At 41.3% G+C, this 18255-nt stretch overlaps 1 protein-coding gene across 1 annotated transcript; it reads right to left on the reverse strand.

Annotated features, from left to right (window-relative positions):
• Window positions 1-212: 212 nt before the first annotated feature.
• LOC120063157 (serine/threonine-protein phosphatase PP1-gamma catalytic subunit A-like) lies at window positions 213-13818 on the reverse strand. The gene is made up of 7 exons (XM_039013351.1): window positions 13396-13818; window positions 6364-6495; window positions 6020-6250; window positions 5763-5867; window positions 5131-5354; window positions 1343-1477; window positions 213-865 (listed from the first exon to the last, which is right to left on the reverse strand). The coding sequence occupies exons 1-7, from the start codon at window positions 13448-13450 to the stop codon at window positions 776-778; spliced, it is 972 nt and encodes a 323-aa protein (XP_038869279.1). The 5' UTR covers window positions 13451-13818; the 3' UTR covers window positions 213-775.
• Between the last annotated feature and the right edge of the window lie 4437 nt (window positions 13819-18255).

Consider the following 18255-nt stretch of genomic DNA (forward strand, 5'->3'; position numbering starts at 1 on the left):
CAAGTGGGTTTTGCATAGAGAAAAAAACATGTTTGCTAGTTTTGTAATATAATTTGTGACTGTGTATTATAGTATATACTTTTTTATAGTACTGGACTGCATATCATCTTTACCATGTCTTTCACATCACTTCAAGTAGTACACAATATATGGGAGTAATTAAATCAATGTTGAGCTTCTCAATTCTCAAATAAATACAATTCAAATGCCAATTTCCCCCTCAAATGTGCTAAAAGTTTATTAGAAAGACTTAGACATTACAAGAATGTTTTATTTCTTCATTTAAATTCAGCACAATACTTTTTAAAAATGGTGAGGATGCAGGCGCAGAGTGCGGATTCAATGTCCTATGATAAAACAAGTTATACCGAAATAAACATCTAAATGTCTAAATGTAATATTTCCATAGTTGTTTAAGAACCATTAATTTCATTATTGACATTGACAGTAAGAAACAGGTGACGACAGAAATTGATGACATGAAATGAAGAAATTGGAAAATTTGTGCACAGCTTGAAACAAGGCATTTCTGTGCATTATTAGCCATATTGTTACATTGTTCCTGATTGAACAGTCATGTGGCAAAGACTAGTTGCAATGGAGTGCAAAACCCCTGAGGTTTTCATGGTGACATATCCATTTACCCTTGTGGACAAAACAACAAAACATTCCGCTTTCATCAGGTTGGAGTGGATATCTTTTCAGTATTGGCAGCAAAGGGCAACCAACCCTTCAGATGCAACAGACGAAAGCAGAACGGGGAGCTCATGCCACCTTATTTCTTGCCTTGCTTGGTGACCATGTTCCGTGGGGGTGTGACTGGACGGCTGCCATTTGGCTTCTTCTTCTCGGCTGGCTTCAAAATCTACAAGTGGAATTAAGATTATGTTTTGCCCACTGCAATAGTCTACACATTGTACAGTTTGACATAATGACAAGACTGGTCATAACTTTAAAAGGACATTTCTAAATTTTATATCATCTCCAGCACCACGGCAACATCAACATGTGAAAACGGTGCATTTCTGTTTTGTAGTAAAAAAGATAGGAAGATAAATGTTTCCAGTGAAATCAACCAATTAGTAGGCAATGACTACACATAATTGGTTAAAATCACATGATGCACATCGATGTCGTCACTGGAAACATCTTCCTTTATCTTTTACTACAAAACATAGAAACGCACCATTTTCACATATGTCGATGTTGAGGTGGTGCCAAAGAAACATTTTGAAATTTCCCTTTAACATGTCCATACACTACAGTAGTAATACCACAATCACTGACACATTTACATGGCTGTGATAAGATGGAGCACATTCATGATTGAAATATCCCTCACCTGAAACGAGCACATGAGAGTCTCATCCACACTCATCATGGCACCAGCATTGTCAAACTCCCCGCAGTAGTTCGGTGCTGAGAATAAAGTCACAAGCTGTCGCTTTGCAAAGAACTCATAGCCGTCCTCAACAACCTGCCGGAAAAGAGTGCATTGATTACAGTTTGGTTGAAATAAAAACAAATTCCACACCAGACTATCAGTACTAGGGCTGACCCCATTTAGTCGACTGGTCGATTGTTTGGTCAATAGGCTGTTGGTTGACCAATATTTTTTTTAGTCGAGCAGTGGCAAATATATATAGTTTTATGGCACCTGTCTGATTCAGGCCTGTCTAAGTGGACTAATCCATTGGAGGCCGCGGGGATGGCACACCAGTAGTACATTTACTGTTCTAATCCAAAAGGGGCGGCAGGTAGCCTAGTGGTTAAAGCGTTGGGACTAGTAACCGAAAGGTTGCAAGATCGAATCCCCGAGCTGACAAGGTAAAAATCTGTCATTCTGCCCCTGAACAAGGTAGTTAGCCCGCTGTTCCTAGGCCGTCATTGAAAGTAAGAATTTGTTCTTAACTTCTCTTGGGTAGGGTGCAGCATTCTGAATTTTGGATGAAAAGCATGCCCAAATTAAACATGCCAGCTACTCATCCCCAGAAGATAAGATATGCATATTATTAGTAGATTTTGATAGAAAACACTCTGAAGTTTCTAAGACTGTTTGAATCATGTCTGAGTATAACAGAACTTATTTAGCAGGCGAAACACCGAGGACAAACCATTCAGATTTTTTTTCTTTTGGAGGTCACTCTCTTTTCAATGAGTTTTCATTGGGAAATCAGATTTCTAAGGGACCTTCTTGCAGTTCCTACCGCTTCCACTGGATGTCAACAGTCTTTAGAAATTGGTTGAGGTTATTCCTTTGTGTAATGAAGAAGTACGGCCATCTTGAATCAGGGTCACTTGTTGTGTCTTGTTTTTAGAGGCGCATGACCGGAAGGCTAGCTACAGTTTGTTTTAATCCTGTATTGAACACAGATCATCCAGTCTTCAATTTTATCGATTATTTACATAAAAAAATACCTAAAGTTGTATTACAAAAGTAGCTTGAATTTTTTTGGCAAAGTTTACAGGTAACCTTTGAGATATTTTGTAGTGACGTTTCACAATTTGGAACCGGTGTTTTTCTGGATCAAACGCGCCAAATAAATGGACATTTTGGATATATATTGACGGAATTAATCGAACAAAAGGACCATTTGTGATGTTTATGGGACATATTGGAGTGCCAACAACAGAAGCTCGTCAAAGGTAAGGCATGAATTATATTTTTATTTCTGCGTTTTGTGTCGCGTCTGCAGGGTTGAAATATGCTTCTCTCTCTTTGTTTACAATGGTGCTATCCTCAGATAATAGCATCGTTGCTTTTGCTGAAAAGCCTATTTGAATTCTGACATGTTGGCTGGATTCACAACCAGTGTAGCTTTAATTTGGTATCTTTCATGTGTGATTTAATGAAAGTTAGATTTTTATAGTAATTCATTTGAATTTGGCGCTCTGCTGTGACTTGGCTCTAACCTAACATAATCGTTTGGTGTGCTTTCGTCATAAAACCTTTTTGAAATCATACACTTTGGCTGGATTTACAACAAGTGTATCTTTAAAATGGTGTAAAATACTTGTATGTTTGAGGAATTTAAATTATGGGATTTCTGTTTTGAATTTGGCGCCCTGCAGTTTCACTGGCTGTTGACGAGGTGGGACGCTACCATCCCACATACCCCAGTGGAGGTTAACTGACTTGCCCAGTTAAATAAAGGTAAAATATTTTTTTTTTGTGGCTAAGGTCATTTCTGTTAATAATATATTGAATGCATTATTACAGTCTTACCGTTCTCATTGTCAGAGTGGACACGTTGTTTGCAGAGTGCTCAACCTAGGCTACGCTTGTGAGAAACAAGTTTTGGTTTATTTCATTCCATTTACGAGTTGTCAATTTATTCTTTGTGTTTTGTTTGGAGCGCTCCTGTCAATCTTGAGTAAGGACCTAATTACGCATAGAAGTAGGCCTAGGCTACCTGGCCTGCGCGCAAATGTAGACCTATAAATGTGCCTATTTGGGGATCTGATAGTATTTCTGATTGACTTAACTCACCATCACTGTGGAGCTTCTCAAAGTAATTTTTTCTTTGCCTCAAACAGCAAGTAAACAAAGTCTGTTTTTACATCCATTGAGAATGACAATAGTTCCTGGAAAAAACATTCCAGCTCTCTCCCTTTCGATAACCACTTAGCATGAAAGGGGGGGAAAAAATGTCAATCCCTGATCCGGTGGAAACATCATAAAATAGGCCTATCTGATTACTTCTTATCCCTTGCGAAAATGGCCTACAGGTAAGTCAGGAGCTGACTGGCTAGGGAAACTGAGGGCCCAGAATATTTTATACAATGTTGCAAATTTGCTAGCATGAGCTTAGGCTGGACCAAGTTAATACACTATGCTTAGCCAATGTGATTTATAGGATATTTATTTTTATCCAAATATTTTCTACCTGCGAGCTGCAATGATTCTATTTGTGGGCTTTATGTAGGCTATTTTTACATATTGGCAATAGAAGTTACTTTTAGATTTGTATCATTTTCATTTAGATAGAATTTTGATTAAGCACATGACATTAATTTTGAGATATGAAGACTATTATAAATTAAATGAAACTGTTCCACAAAAATGTGCATATAAAAATCATAACTGGCACGCACGCAGATCAGTAGAATTGGTACGATAACTTGGCACTCCAAATGGAAAAGGAGGTGTTGCCTATTACCGACAACTTCAGGAGCATAAGGGCAGAATCTGCAAAGGCCAGCAGCAGCGGGTCAGGAACAGGTTTTTTTCCCTTCTGGTTAGGCTATATTAATCTCTGGCTCACTCTTTAGTTATTTGTCTTAATTTTTAAATCAGTGTTTAAATCATCAGATAAGTAGTTCTGAAAGTAGTGCTCACGTGCCAAAAGTGGTCCCTGAAAATTGCAAACTACATCACATATGTGCAGATTATGTGCACCACGTCACTTCTCTCTCCGTCTGCAGTTTGTGCATCTTGCTAGCTGTCACTCAAATGGCGAGGGGCTGAAGCAGCTTATTGTCTGGAACTCGAATTGCTACTTGGCTGGCCAACATGGGGGAAAATGTAGGGCAAATAGCACCGCACAGTGTCCAGTAAAGAGTTGCTTTCAAACTAGGGATTTCGTGGCTAATTGAGGTAAAACAGTAATTCTGCTCATTGATTATAAACTGCACACTGACACATCAGCACAAAGCGTGAGGCTTAAAAAATACCTACTAGTCGCCAAAGTTCCGGAGCATGTCTTTAAGCAATAAACATCCCATCATGCTTAGAGTCATGTATAAAAATGCTGGGCAGGCTATTATTTTGGCTACGCCCCTATAGGATGACAACAATGCCTCCATCCACAGGGTACGAGTGGTCACAATGGTTTGATGAGCATGAAAACGATGAAAACCATATGCCATGACGGTCTCAGTCACCAGATCTCAACCAATTGAACATTCTGGAGCGGCGCCTGAGACAGCGCTTTCCACCACCATCCACAAAACACCAAATTATGGAATTTCTTGTGGAAGAATGGTGTCGCATCCCTACCAATAGAGTTACAGAATCTATGCCAAGGTGCATTGAAGCCGTTCTGGCTCGTGGTGGCCCAACGCCCAATTAAGACACTTCATGTTGCCGTTTTATTTATTTTTGCAGTTACCGGTTTGTAGACAACATACCTGATGGGCGCGACAGATCAGATCCAAGTCATGTTTGTGCAGGAACTTTGCCACCACTTCTGATCCAAAGGTGAATGAGACACCCCTGTCGTTCTCTCCCCAGCCAAGGACATCCTTGTCTGGATCAGACCAGAGCAGGTCACACAGGAGGCCCTGGTCAGGGACGTCGGTGGGCCGCATGACACGCCGGATCTGCTCCATGGACTGGAGGTCGGGTGACAACCCTGAGAGACACGGAAGAAGATTAATACAGATGAACAACCGGAATGAGGTCAATTCCAATCAGAACTTGTGTAAAAATTTCAAGGACAGGAAGAACAATTGGAATAAAAGCAAATAACATTACTCAATATCATAGCAATGTCTTAGAGCAGTGGTCACCAACAGTCAAGGAATTCCAAGACGATCACCAAATCAATCAAATGCATTTATATAAAGCCCTTTTACATCAGGTGATGTCACAAAGTGCTGTACAGAAACCCAGCCTAAAACCCCAAACAGCAAGCAATGCAGATGTAGAAGCATTTCTGTAGAAAAGACAACAATAAAGCCTTGTACTCCTATTTATTGCTTGTTGTCGGTAAGTGCACTTAATTCTCTTCATTTTTTAGGACAACTAAAACGCAACATACCTCCATGGCAACAGAAGATCTTCTCATCAACAATGGCAGCGATAGGGAGGCAGTTAAAACAATCTGTAAATGTTTTCCAGAGCTTGATGTTGTACCTTCTTTTACCTAGAATAATAATAATACCACGTTAGGATGATCATAAGCTAGGCAATGCATATGACAGGAATTTATAACAAAATGCAATCTATGTAGATACAAATGCCGTAATTTGTTAGTGCAGAACTATAATTATTACAACAGCCCCACACATCACTCACACTCATCATAGAATCCATATATTCTGTTGATGGAGGCGCACTCATGGTTTCCCCTCAGCAGGAAGAAGTTCTCCGGGTATTTGATTTTGTAGGCTAGAAGCAGACAGATGGTCTCCAGAGACTGCTTCCCTCTGTCCACATAGTCTCCCAGAAATAGGTAGTTGCTCTCAGGAGGGAAGCCCCCATACTCAAACAGCCTCAATAAGTCATAATACTGCCCATGGATGTCACCTGCAGAAAACAAACAACTTCAAGATGTAGCCATATACACATCCCTCACTGGGTCTAAGGGGATAGAAGACACATCGTTTAACAGTTATTTTCACCAAATAGCGGTTACTCACCACAGACTTTGAGGGGGGCTTCAAGCTCCAGAAGGATAGGTTGGCTGAGAAAGATCTCCCTGGACTTGAGGCACAATCCTCGGATCTCATTCTCCTGCAGCTGCACATTCTTACCAGGTTTTGCACCTCTGACTATAAAAAGAAAATTCAGATTAATCTACAAGCAAATATATCTACCTAGTTTGCCGTCATGCTCATTGCCACCATATCTTGTTAAGGTCTCCTGGATAGGGGAGTGAGTGCTGACCATATCAGATTACTCATGTTATTGACTTCATCTTTCACTGACTGGGCAGATAGCTGGGACAGTGCCATGGACCATGTAGCTAAAGTAACGTTCGGTAACTAGCTAATTTGACTGAACATTTTGAAATGTGACAACCGGGACAATCTAACTTGTTTAGCTGGTTAACTAGCCGACTAAACTCAGTGGTGTAGTGGAGGGTATATGCAGGTACAGACCTTATACCCACTTTTTTGTGGGCATTGTGTATACCCACTTCTTAATCCCCACCATGAGTATCAAAGTAGTGTAGTGGAGGTATACGCTGTATCAATTAATAGGGCTGATGAACAGATCAGAATGTTTAGCTTAAAATGTTGATAAACTATCATTTTTCTATTTATTCATAAAAATTAAAAATAAATAAAAAGTTGCCCCATTTTTCTCCCCAATTTATCAAATTGGTAGTTCCAACCTTCTCTCATCACTACAACTCCCCAACAGGCTCGGGAAAGGCGAAGGTCGAGACATGCGTCCTCTGACACATGACCCGCCAAGCCGCTTCTTAACACACTGCTTGCTTAATCCGGAAGCCAGCCGCAACAATGTGACAGGGAAGTCAGCTTGCAGGCACCCAGTCCGCCGCTAGAGAACGATGAGCCAAGGAAAGCCGCCCGGCCAAACCCTTCCTTAACCTGGACGACGCTGGGCCAATTGTGTTCCGCCCTATGGGGCTCCCGTTCACGGCCGGATCGAACCCCAGGCTGTAGTGGCGCCTCAACACTGCGATGCAGTGCCTCAGACCACAGCGCCACTCGGGAGAGAAACTTCTATTTCTACACATTAAATCGCAGCAATGTGCACATGAAGGTAGGCCTATGCGCAAATGTTACAAAACGCAATTTGTGGGAAAACATTCTAAAATGCGAGCGGTTTCATGGAGATTTTGAAAGAGGGGATCTCTAAAGAAGCAACATCTATCATGTGTTGCTAATATGACTATGATAATGCCTTTGGCTGCTAGACAATGAAATAAAGTTGATTTGTAAAACAATAGAACAGGAGAGCACACATGAGGAAGTCTTTCTAAAATAATTGCCTCCACGTTTCTATGGTAGGACTTTGGCTATAGGCTAATTTGAAGCAAGGCATGCCTCATAAAATGAAGTAAAATGGCCAGGTTTCAAACAATTAAGGAGCAGGAAAAATATAGGGATGCTTTCCCTTCTCAATTAAATGTTAACTAGCTACAATGTAGCCTATGCCTATCTGGCAGAATTATATCATGATTATTTGCATCTATCCAGTGGCCATTTGTTTTGCAAACACTGCATGCCAAACAGTGCTAGGTGCCTGCACAGTTGAATTAAAGAGCAATCTTAGATGTTTCCCACACCTCAAAAGTAATCTCCTGATGTGGTTTAAGCATTGTTGTTGACTTACATCCAATTTTGTTGTTTTTCTATAACAAAAGTGAGATCGAAGACATGAAAAAATTATATCAGACTACTGACAGACTAATTTATTAATTTCAACAGTTGGCCTACTATTAGCATACTTGCACAGTACAGCTTGGGTTGGTCTGACAAATTTTAGGTCATGTACAGTTGAAGTCGGAAGTTTACATACACTTAGGTTGGAGTCATTAAAACTCGTGTTTCAACCACTCCACAAATTTCTTGTTAACAAACTATAGTTTTGTCAAGTCGGTTAGGACATCTACTTTGTGCATGACACAAGTAATTTTTCCAACAATTGTTTACAGACAGATTATTTCACTTATAATTCACTGTATCACAATTCCAGTGGTTCAGAAGTTTACTAAGTTGACTGTGCCTTTAAACAGCTTGGAAAATTACAGAAAATTATGTCATGGCTTTAGAAGCTTCTGATAGGCTAATTGACATCATTTGAGTCAATTGGAGGTGTACCTGTGGATGTATTTCAAGGCCTACCTTCAAACTCGGTGCCTCTTTGCTTGACATCATGGGAAAATCTAAAGAAATCAACCAAGACCTCAGAAAAAACATTGTAGACCTCCACAAGTCTTGTTCATCATTGGGAGCAATTTCCAAATGCCTGAAGGTACCACGTTCATCTGTACAAACAATAGTACGTAAGTATAAACACCATGGCCATACCGCTCAGGAAGGAGATGCGTTCTGTTTCCTAGAGATGAACGTACTTTGGTGCAAAAAGTGCAAATCAATCCCAGAACAGCAAAGGATCTTGTGAAGATGCTGGGGGGAAAACAGCTACAAAAGTATCTATATACACAGTAAAATGAGTCTTATATCGACATAACCTGAAAGTCCGCTCAGCAAGGAAGAAGCCACTGCTCCAAAACCTCAAAAAAGCCAGACTACGGTTTGCAACTGCACATGGGGACAAAGATCATACTTTTTGGAGAAATGTCCTCTGGTCTGATGAAACAACAATAGAACTGTTTGGCCATAATGACCATTGTTATGTTTGGAGGAAAACGGGGGAGGCTTGCAAGCTGAAGAACACCATCCCAACCGTGAAGCACGGGGGTGGCAGCATCATGTTGTGGGGGTGCTTTGCTGCAGTTCACAAAATAGATGGCATCATGAGGGAGCAAAATAATGTGGATATATTGAAGCAACATCCCAAGACATCAGTCAGGAAGTTAAAGCTTGGTCGCAAATGGGTCTTCCAAATTGACAAGGACCCCAAGCATACTTCCAAAGTTGTGGCAAAATGGCTTAAGGACAACAAAGTCAAGGTAATGAGTGGCCATCCCAAAGCCCTGACCTCAATCCCATAGAAAATTTGTAGGGAGAACTGAAAAAGTGTGTGCGAGCAAGGAGGCCTACAAACCTGACTCAGTTACACCAGCTCTGTCAGGAGTAATGGGACAAAATTCACCCAACTTATTGTGGGAAGCTTGTGGAAGGCTACCTGAAACGTTTGACCCAAGTTAAACAATTTAAAGGCAATGCTACCAAATACTAATTGAGTGTTCTCTACTATTATTCTTACCTCATTTGCACTCACTGTATATAGACTTAAAAAAAAGAAAATTCTACTGTATTATTGACTGTTTTGTTTATTCAATGTGTAACTTTGTGTTGTATGTGTCAAATTGCTATGCTTTATCTTGGCCAGGTCGCAGTTGCAAATGAGAACTTGTTCTCAACTAGCCTACCTGGCTAAATAAAGGTGAAATAAAATAAAAAGATTCTGACATTTCACATTCTTAAAATAAAGTGGTGATTCTAACTGACCTAAGACAGGACATTTTTACTTGGATTAAATGTCAGGAATTGTGAAACTGAGTTTAAATGTATTTGGTTAAGGTGTATGTAAACTTCCGACTTCAACTGTAGGTAGTGTTCACTGTCCAAATTGTTTCACACCCTTCCTTGACTGGGCGGGTGTATACCCACTTCTCCAGGCACCACTACGCCACTGACTAAACGATTTACGATGGACATTGTCCTGTGTAAATGCGGGCTATTTGGGTGCTGAAATCCGTAGTTTTTGTAGACTAGGCAGCCGATATTGGGCGCTAGATCTGCACAATCATTTAGAATTGATGTGCCCAGTCGGTAATTAATATACTCATGTGGACCGGCTCGTACAAAGGCATATTTCCTTCCTTAACTAGCTTTAAATTGTTGGGCGTCGGAAAGGAAACTGGACAAATATGTGTATAGTCTTAATAAAACGTATGCCTTTGACTTTGCAGCCTGAATGGAGGATGCTTTTGTACGAGATGGTCTAGGGCAGGGGTGTCAAAGTCAAATGGACGGAGGGCCAAATAAAAAATTTAGCTACAAGCCGAGGGCCGGACTGTTCGAATGTTCATTGAAAAATTTTTAAATGACGCATATAGTCTAGTGAACCTAATTGAACCTACTGAAAACCTAACAAATATATTCCAATATGATCAGATAAATAAAGCAATATTTTCTTATGGCTCTGTCAGTAATCTTTAATTTTCAACAGACACAAAAGACAAATTTCCTTTATATAAAAATCCCCATAACATGAACATTAAATGAAAGAAACCGGTATTCAAGGCACCATCAGTAGCCTATATTTTCTATTTTAGCAAAAGTGGGCTAAATTTACTTCAAAGAAAAAAACAATAATAGCAATTTTCTATCATCCACTCAACTGAAATATTTTTAAAATATAATTGGATTGAAATACAATAAAATAAAGTGCAAAAATCTATTAATCAAAAACAACACTTTGTTTAAGGAGAAGTAACATGCAGTGAAAACAAATATTAAACTTTAACTTTTAAACTTGAACTGAGTAAAAACTCTAAATATGTGATTGCACAGTAATGTTCACTTGTTTGAGGTTGAGGGTGATACTTGGTGGTGTCCCATCTTTTCCACAAGTTCATCAATGTTCGGGGTAAGGCTCTGAGCTGAGGAAATCCTCAGAATTGAGTGGAGGTGTTCAGCAGTAAGTCGACTTCTGTGTGATGTTTTGTTCAGGTTCATCAAAGAAAACAGTTGTTCACACAGGTATGTGCTGCCAAACATAGACAACGTTTGAGCAGCCTGGATGCGCAGCTGGGGCATTGTGTCGGGGAGGAAACGGGCGAACTCCGCAGCACCCACTGCCGCATATTTTGCCCTCAGTGCATCATTGCATTGGAGGTCAATCAACTCCATTTGGAGGTTTGGTGGTGAGCTTTCCACGTCAACAGCAAATGGGTTACCGAGCAGTTCCAACCTGCTTTTTTGTGCTTCAAAGTCAGCAAATCGGCGTCGAAAGTCAGCGGCAAGCATACCTATTTTATCAGCCAACTGTGCGCTCGGGAACGCACTGGTAGAGAGCTTCTCTTTCATGGTCTGGCAGCTGGGAAAGTGGCTCAAATTTTCTTTCCGCATCTGCGTCTCCCACAGAGTCAGTTTGGTTTTAAATGCCTTCACTGTACTGTACATATCAGAGATGACATGATCCCGACCCTGCAGCTGCAAGTTCATTGCATTCAGATGACTCGTAATGTCACACAGAAAAGCCATTTCACACAGAAACATTTCGTCTCGGAGTTGTGTTGTGTCTTTCCCTTTGCTGTCCAAGAACAGACAAATCTCCTCACGAAGCTCGAAACATCTTTGAAGCACCTTTCCCTGGCTTAGCCATCGCACCTCTGTGTGATAAGGCAAATCACCATGCTCCGTTTCTAACTCCGTCAGAAATGCCTTGAACTGGCGGTGATTCAAACCTTTGGCTCTGATAAAGTTAACTGTGCGCGTGATGATGCTCATTACATGCTCCATTTTCAAGGCTTTACCGCACAACGCTTCCTGGTGTATGATACAATGATAAGCTGTCAGCTCACCTGTCGCGTTTTCCTCTTGCATCTTTTCCCGTATCTTCGCCACCAGTCCGCTCCTGTGTCCACACATCGCAGGTGCTCCGTCGGTTGTCAAACCCACGAGTTTTTCCCAAGGCAGCTCCATCTCATTTACACATCTTGACACCTCTTCATACAAATCATGCCCCGTAGTTGTGCCATGCATAGGACGTAAAGCCAAAAACTCCTCTGTCACGCTTAGGCTGGAGTCCACTCCGCGGATGAAAATTGACAACTGGGCAATGTCAGAAATGTCGGTGCTCTCATCCACAGCCAAGGAATATGCAATGAAATCTTTTCCCTTTTTCACAAGCTGCTCTTTTAGATTGATGGACAACTGGTCTACTCTCTCGGCAATGGTGTTTCTGCTCAGACTCACATTTAAAAAGAGTTGCCTTTTTTCTGGGCAAACTTCGTCACAAACTTTAATCATGCAGTTTTTGATGAAATCCCCCTCCGTAAATGGCCGGGCTGATTTAGCGATCTCTTCTGCCAAAATAAAACTGGCCTTGACAGCAGCCTGGCCTTGTGATTTGGCTTTTTTGAACAGAGCCTGTCGAGATTCCTCTGCCTTTTGTAGCCTTTGTTCCATGTCCATATTCTTGTTTTTGTCCGCGTGTTTCGTTTCATAATGTCGTCTCAGATTATACTCTTTCAGTACCGCCACACTTTCTCCACACAGAAGACACACAGGTTTTCCAGCTACCTCCGTGAACATATACTCCGACTCCCACCTTGTTTGAAACCCCCGGTTCTCAGTGTCCACCTTCCGTTTTGCCATTTTTGATGGGTATCTGAAAGTTAATTTTACTGTGATGCTGACGACTGCTGTGCCAATAAATATTGAAATGAAGCAGCCTACTGCTCGGTGCGTCACCGTTGCATTGTGGGAAATGTAGTATTGGTGCGTGTAAAAGATCTGCGGGCTGCCGGCTTGCTGCGGTCTGCGGGCCGGTTCTAATAATAAATCAAGATCATCCCAGGGGCCGTAAAAAACCTTCTCGCGGGCCGGATGTGGCCCGCGGGCCTTGACTCTGACATATGTGGTCTAGGGGGACACACGAGTGCATTACCGACTGAGCACATCAAAACAATAGTGCAGATCTAGCGCCCACTATCGGCTGCCACGGTATAGTAAAAATAATATTAAAAAAATGTAATTATGTGTGACATCGGAACTCCAGTCAGCCCATACTAGTCGCCTATCAACTCCATCGTAAATCGTGGAGTTGAGTTTAAACGGCTAGCTGGTTAACTAGTTTGACGTTAAAATTAGCTAACTACTATGGCAACATCATGCACTAACGTTAACTACTAGCTAACGTTAGCTAAAATATACATAGTCTACATGCGACATCAACAGCTAACGACGTTAGCTAGCTAAAACTAGCCTACAGTCATCTCTAACAAAGTGAACAGATAATATTACTGCAGCAATAACGTTACAATGATGTAGACTCCTTACCTTCTAAAAGACGCTGGATGATACTGTCTATATTGAGTTTATCAACATCGGCCATGGCGACGCAGAAAAAAAGGCCTGAGTGAGCAGTGCAAAGTGCAAATCTAGTGCTGGTTACTAGCTAAGCAACGTTAGCTACGATTAATTCGCTTCGCGAAATTACTGGTTCAGAAAACAAAAACGTGTAGAAATTATACCCTGTTACTGGTTATCTTACAACGTTATATTATACCTTACCACCTACTTCAACATCTTTGTTTTGAACAAATTTCCAAAAACAACACCTAATATTAGCCGAATATCGGGACAAAATCCACGTTAGCCGTTAGCAATGCCCTCTGATTCTTCTGATTCTTCTTTTTCTTCTATGAGGTTTAATGGCGATTGGTATCCAATAAATGTTGCATTACCGCCACCTACTAGACTGGAGTATAACTCCCTTGAACTTTGTTTAAAATAATAATAAATACCCTACCATCTAACCTTACACTAACTAAAAACCCACCACCCACTATGTGAATATATCTAGTCCTACCTCAGGCCAACAGCTTGAAAGAACGGGACACCCTGTAACTCTTCTGACGTCAAGTCTCGTACACCCAAATACCTCTCTGCAGCTGCCACCACAACCTACATTTTCTGCGACATCCCTGCAGTACAGTTGACAACCATTGCTATAAACGCTAAAAAAAAAAATCACATTTTACCGAAGCATATCACTTCCTCTGATTCTACTTCTTATTTACATTTGTATTGGCGGATCACACATATTGGTGGTGCACACATCGCCACCTACTGTACTGGAGTGTGAGGCGGCCTCCCTACTCATGCATTTCTCTTATCTGTTTTTCCGCCTACTGTTCTTGGTTGTGAATTCATAACACACATTATTCCATTTTTTGGTGACACAAAAAGGGAAGGGAAGGGAAGGAAAGGAAAGGAAAGAAAAATTGCCCTACCAACTAATCCTACACCCATTAAAACCTCACCACTATTCCACTACTTGGCCCTATCTGATCCTAAACCAGGCTGGCTGCCTGGGAGGACGGGACACTATCGTTCAACACACCTTGTAACGCCTCAGCAGTAAAATCTCGTACATCCAAGTTCTTCTCTGCAGCGGCCACCACAACATCTATTTTGTGTGATTTACATTCCATTTCTGCGGTACAGATAACCATGTCTATTAATGCTAAGAAGCCAATCTTACTGAAGCACATGTTATTCCTATCACACATGGAACCTCTTAGGATCCTCGCCCTGGACCCATCTTCCTCTACTACTCTCATCACTGCCTCAGCATAGACACCTTCTGTGCTACTCTGACCGTGGCAATCTTGACCTGCCCTCCTCTCACCAGAACTTCTGATCTCCAGCAACATGGGTACCCCTATACAGTTAACAGACAGCTTTTTTCACTGATACTACACATTCTGTTGACTCATGCCCTCCTGCACACATCTAGGAATCTCCCTCCTTCACACTGCTGCAACATGACCATAAGCTTAGCACCTAAAACACCGTAATGGGTTCGGGACAAAACCTCTCACGAGATAACTGACACAGCTTGACTTGACTTTGTCCGGTAAAGACTCAGCATCAAAACTCAGCAGGACAGACAGTGTCTTCTCTTTTTCACCACGCTCTCCACCGGGTCTGCGACGCACCGCACGGCAGGTGTCAAAGACACCGGGAATCTTCTATTTCAGTTGATCCTCCTCAACACTTAATGCCTCTCCACTTATCACTCCTTTCAACGGCGCCCTGCTCCGGAGAGCAAAGCATGTCTCAGGTCTTGTCCCGAGGCATGTGGTGCGGAGCGCCCGACCCCTTTGGACGAAAGACATACAAAAAAATCCTCACAAGTCCACCTCGAGTTACTTTCACCGATTCAACAGTCCTAAAACTCTTCTCCACCCATCCTGACACCACATATGGATCAGCCAGAAAGCAAGGATCCATTCTCTCCAAAAATCTCACTTCCACTGGACCAGAATCATCTTCATTGGGACGAGGCTGGACCTCAGCAGTCTTCAGTGCACCTGACACCACATGTAATTTATATATATATATATATATATATATATATTTTTTTTTTATACATTTAACCAGGCAAGTCAGTTAAGAACAAATTCTTATTTACAATGATGGCCTACAACGGCCAAACCCAGACGACGCTGGGCCAATTGTGCGCCACCCTATGGGACTCCCAATTATGGTCGGATGTGATACAGCCTGGATTTGAACCAGGGACTGTAGTGACGTCGCTTACACTGAGATGCAGTGCCTTCATGCACCCAGGACCCGGCTCGAGAGCCTAAATTCATCCTCACTCTCAACAGGTTCAATTTCTGAGCTACCGGAGTACGTTTTTTCTTTTTGAAAGCCTACTTGACGCCAATCTTCCTCACCACACCGCTTTCCTCTATGCTCAGCTCCTTTCCATCTTCCTTGCTGTCCATTTCCACATCTCCACCCTCTTTCCACTCCTTCATCCGCTGTAGTAGCAAACTGTTAAAATGGTCTTGTATCTTGAATTTGCCGCCATGTCACTTCGCTCAAAAAACTCTACCAGCCGCCATTACTCCTCGCGGCCCTAACCTACTCCACTTTGCTACTTCAAAGGAGTCTGCCAGCCAACCTTCTGGGTGGATTTGATGGCTGCTGCCATCTACTGTACTGGCCTGGAATATATCTAACCTAGCTAGGTGAGCCTCCCTGTGGCATCTGTGCCTTTCTGCTGCCATAGTGCCAGCCTCTTCCCCAAGTCTTTCAGCCTCCAGTAGAACTTGACTCTCAATGAATATTTTATAACTGGGATTTTCCTCTTCCCCAGAAAAACAGATTGTTTTATCTATTACCCAAGCTTAGTTTTATGATGGGGAAGCAGGACATTCATGCAACAATACCAATAGGAATTTCTGATACCTCATCAATTGTAATTGACAATGAGTGTTTTTTTTATCAATATTTTTATTAATTGGTTTTGAAGGTTTACTGGTCCACATCTTTGTTCACAGGACAAAACATTAAAGTTGAATTTGTGAACAAGATAATAATAATAATAATATTGTATTACATTAGTAAAGTGTTTTTCATTTTACAAGAACAATCTCAAAGTGCATAAAATAAAAGATAATATCGATTTTTTTTTTTAAAGTAAAAATATAACCACATCATTAAAGCAACAATCAAAGTCTAGGAGGAAGGGGAAACCAGCTGATAAAGATGAGTCTTACTGTAAATCCTGCTTTAAAAGACCTAACAGTCTGAACAGCCATGAGATTGTCAGGAAGGGAGTTCCAAAGGCGTGGTGCTTGGGAGGAAAAGACACGGTCCCCCATTGTTCTGAGCCGGGTCCTGGGTGCATGAAGCAATTTGGCGTGGCTTGACTGTAGGGTGCGTGGAGGTTCATAGGGGGAGTGTTGATCTGACAGGTCGGCAGGTCCGATACCATTTAGGGATTTGTGGACCAGGAGGAGAATTTTAAAGTCAATTCTTTGAGGGACAGGAACATCAATAGAGAAAAGGTTACACTAAATTGGACACTTCTCATTAAATGTGAGCATAATGTCCTTATTTTTCCCTGAAAACACATTTACCTGCAATGTTTCTGTTTCACCATACTCCAGAACAGAATAACAGAACACTCAAGCTACTGCGGCTCAGGCTCTCCCTCAAGAAGAAATGTAACATTCTCAGTGGCATTACATGGATGTTTTTATCTCATTCTCTGTAAGCTTGTTAGTTGCCTTCACCCTTCTCTGTAGTCCAAGTCGTCTCATCTCTTTGGGTTATTAAGAGTGGATGGATGGCCCAAATTGTGACTGTTGATTAACATGCTTTATACTGTGGCAATGGATACAACTGCCTTGGCTTTGAAAACCATTTACCCCTTTTGTCCAGTAGGCAGTGCTAGCAGCTCATCTTTCAATGTGTCAAACCAAATGGATGTTGGTCTTTGAAAAGGAGCCACTGATACAGTACATTTCTTCTGGTTCGTCTTCAGTTTGATCATCTCTTCTACTCGACCTAGTGCATTTGATACCCATGTAATAGAAGTGGACATCATCTGTATCTATTCCTGTACCTGTCAATATTGGTTGGTCATCATTCACTGCACATGTACATAGAACAGCTAAAAACATGATCAAATAGCATATGTGAGCTTACTCGCTCAGGTGATTGATCGATAGGCTTGAGAATTAAATCTGTAAGCGGCGCATTGTTCAGTCAACCTTGGATGACAACATATTTACATAAAACACACAGCCCAGTGGGATTATTGTGGCAACAACCCTGGCATGAAATTGTCTTCCATATCAACTCTGATTTGAATGTTAAGTTTCCAGATAAATCACAGCTAACTAAGATGTTATTATTTTCATGAGGCTTGCATCTCATTGCCACCCTCGAGCCACCAATAAAACGCAATAATACTGAAACTTTTAATAAACTTCCTTCAGAATTCCCCTTAGGTGTTTTCTGTCTGGCATGAGTATATGACATTTCTCCCTTATATATGGTTTAGATTGTAATAAACTACAAGTTGCTAAAGTATGACAGTATGTGCATATTATTTCCCTTCACAGTCGTTTTATAAGGCATTATGATGTATATCACAGTGGCCTGAGTTAATGGCTTCTGCCTATATTTGTGATTTCACATGGCTCCAGTTTATCATGTATGTACGTATTGCCTTGAGGGGTGGGGGTGTGCAGACAACACCAAAACTGGTCTTGTTCAAGCCCAGTTTTTCTCTGAATATGGTATGGTTTTAATGGTGGAGGGAAATTATTTGTTTGAAGTACAGAGTTGGTGTAAGAACCACCATCATCATCACCACTACAAAATATTGAATGC

Source organism: Salvelinus namaycush, chromosome 18 (genome assembly GCF_016432855.1).
Source record: "Salvelinus namaycush isolate Seneca chromosome 18, SaNama_1.0, whole genome shotgun sequence".
NCBI lineage: Eukaryota > Metazoa > Chordata > Actinopteri > Salmoniformes > Salmonidae > Salvelinus > Salvelinus namaycush.

Coding starts and splice junctions, on each gene's coding strand:
- LOC120063157 (XM_039013351.1), bottom strand. CDS start 13,450: ATGGCCGATGTTGATAAACTCAATATAGACAGTATCATCCAGCGTCTT. Junction 6,251..6,363: donor AGCCCCCCTCAAAGTCTGTG/GTGAGTAACCGC, acceptor TGTTTTCTGCAG/GTGACATCCATGGGCAGTAT. Junction 5,868..6,019: donor ATATGGATTCTATGATGAGT/GTGAGTGATGTG, acceptor TTATTATTCTAG/GTAAAAGAAGGTACAACATC.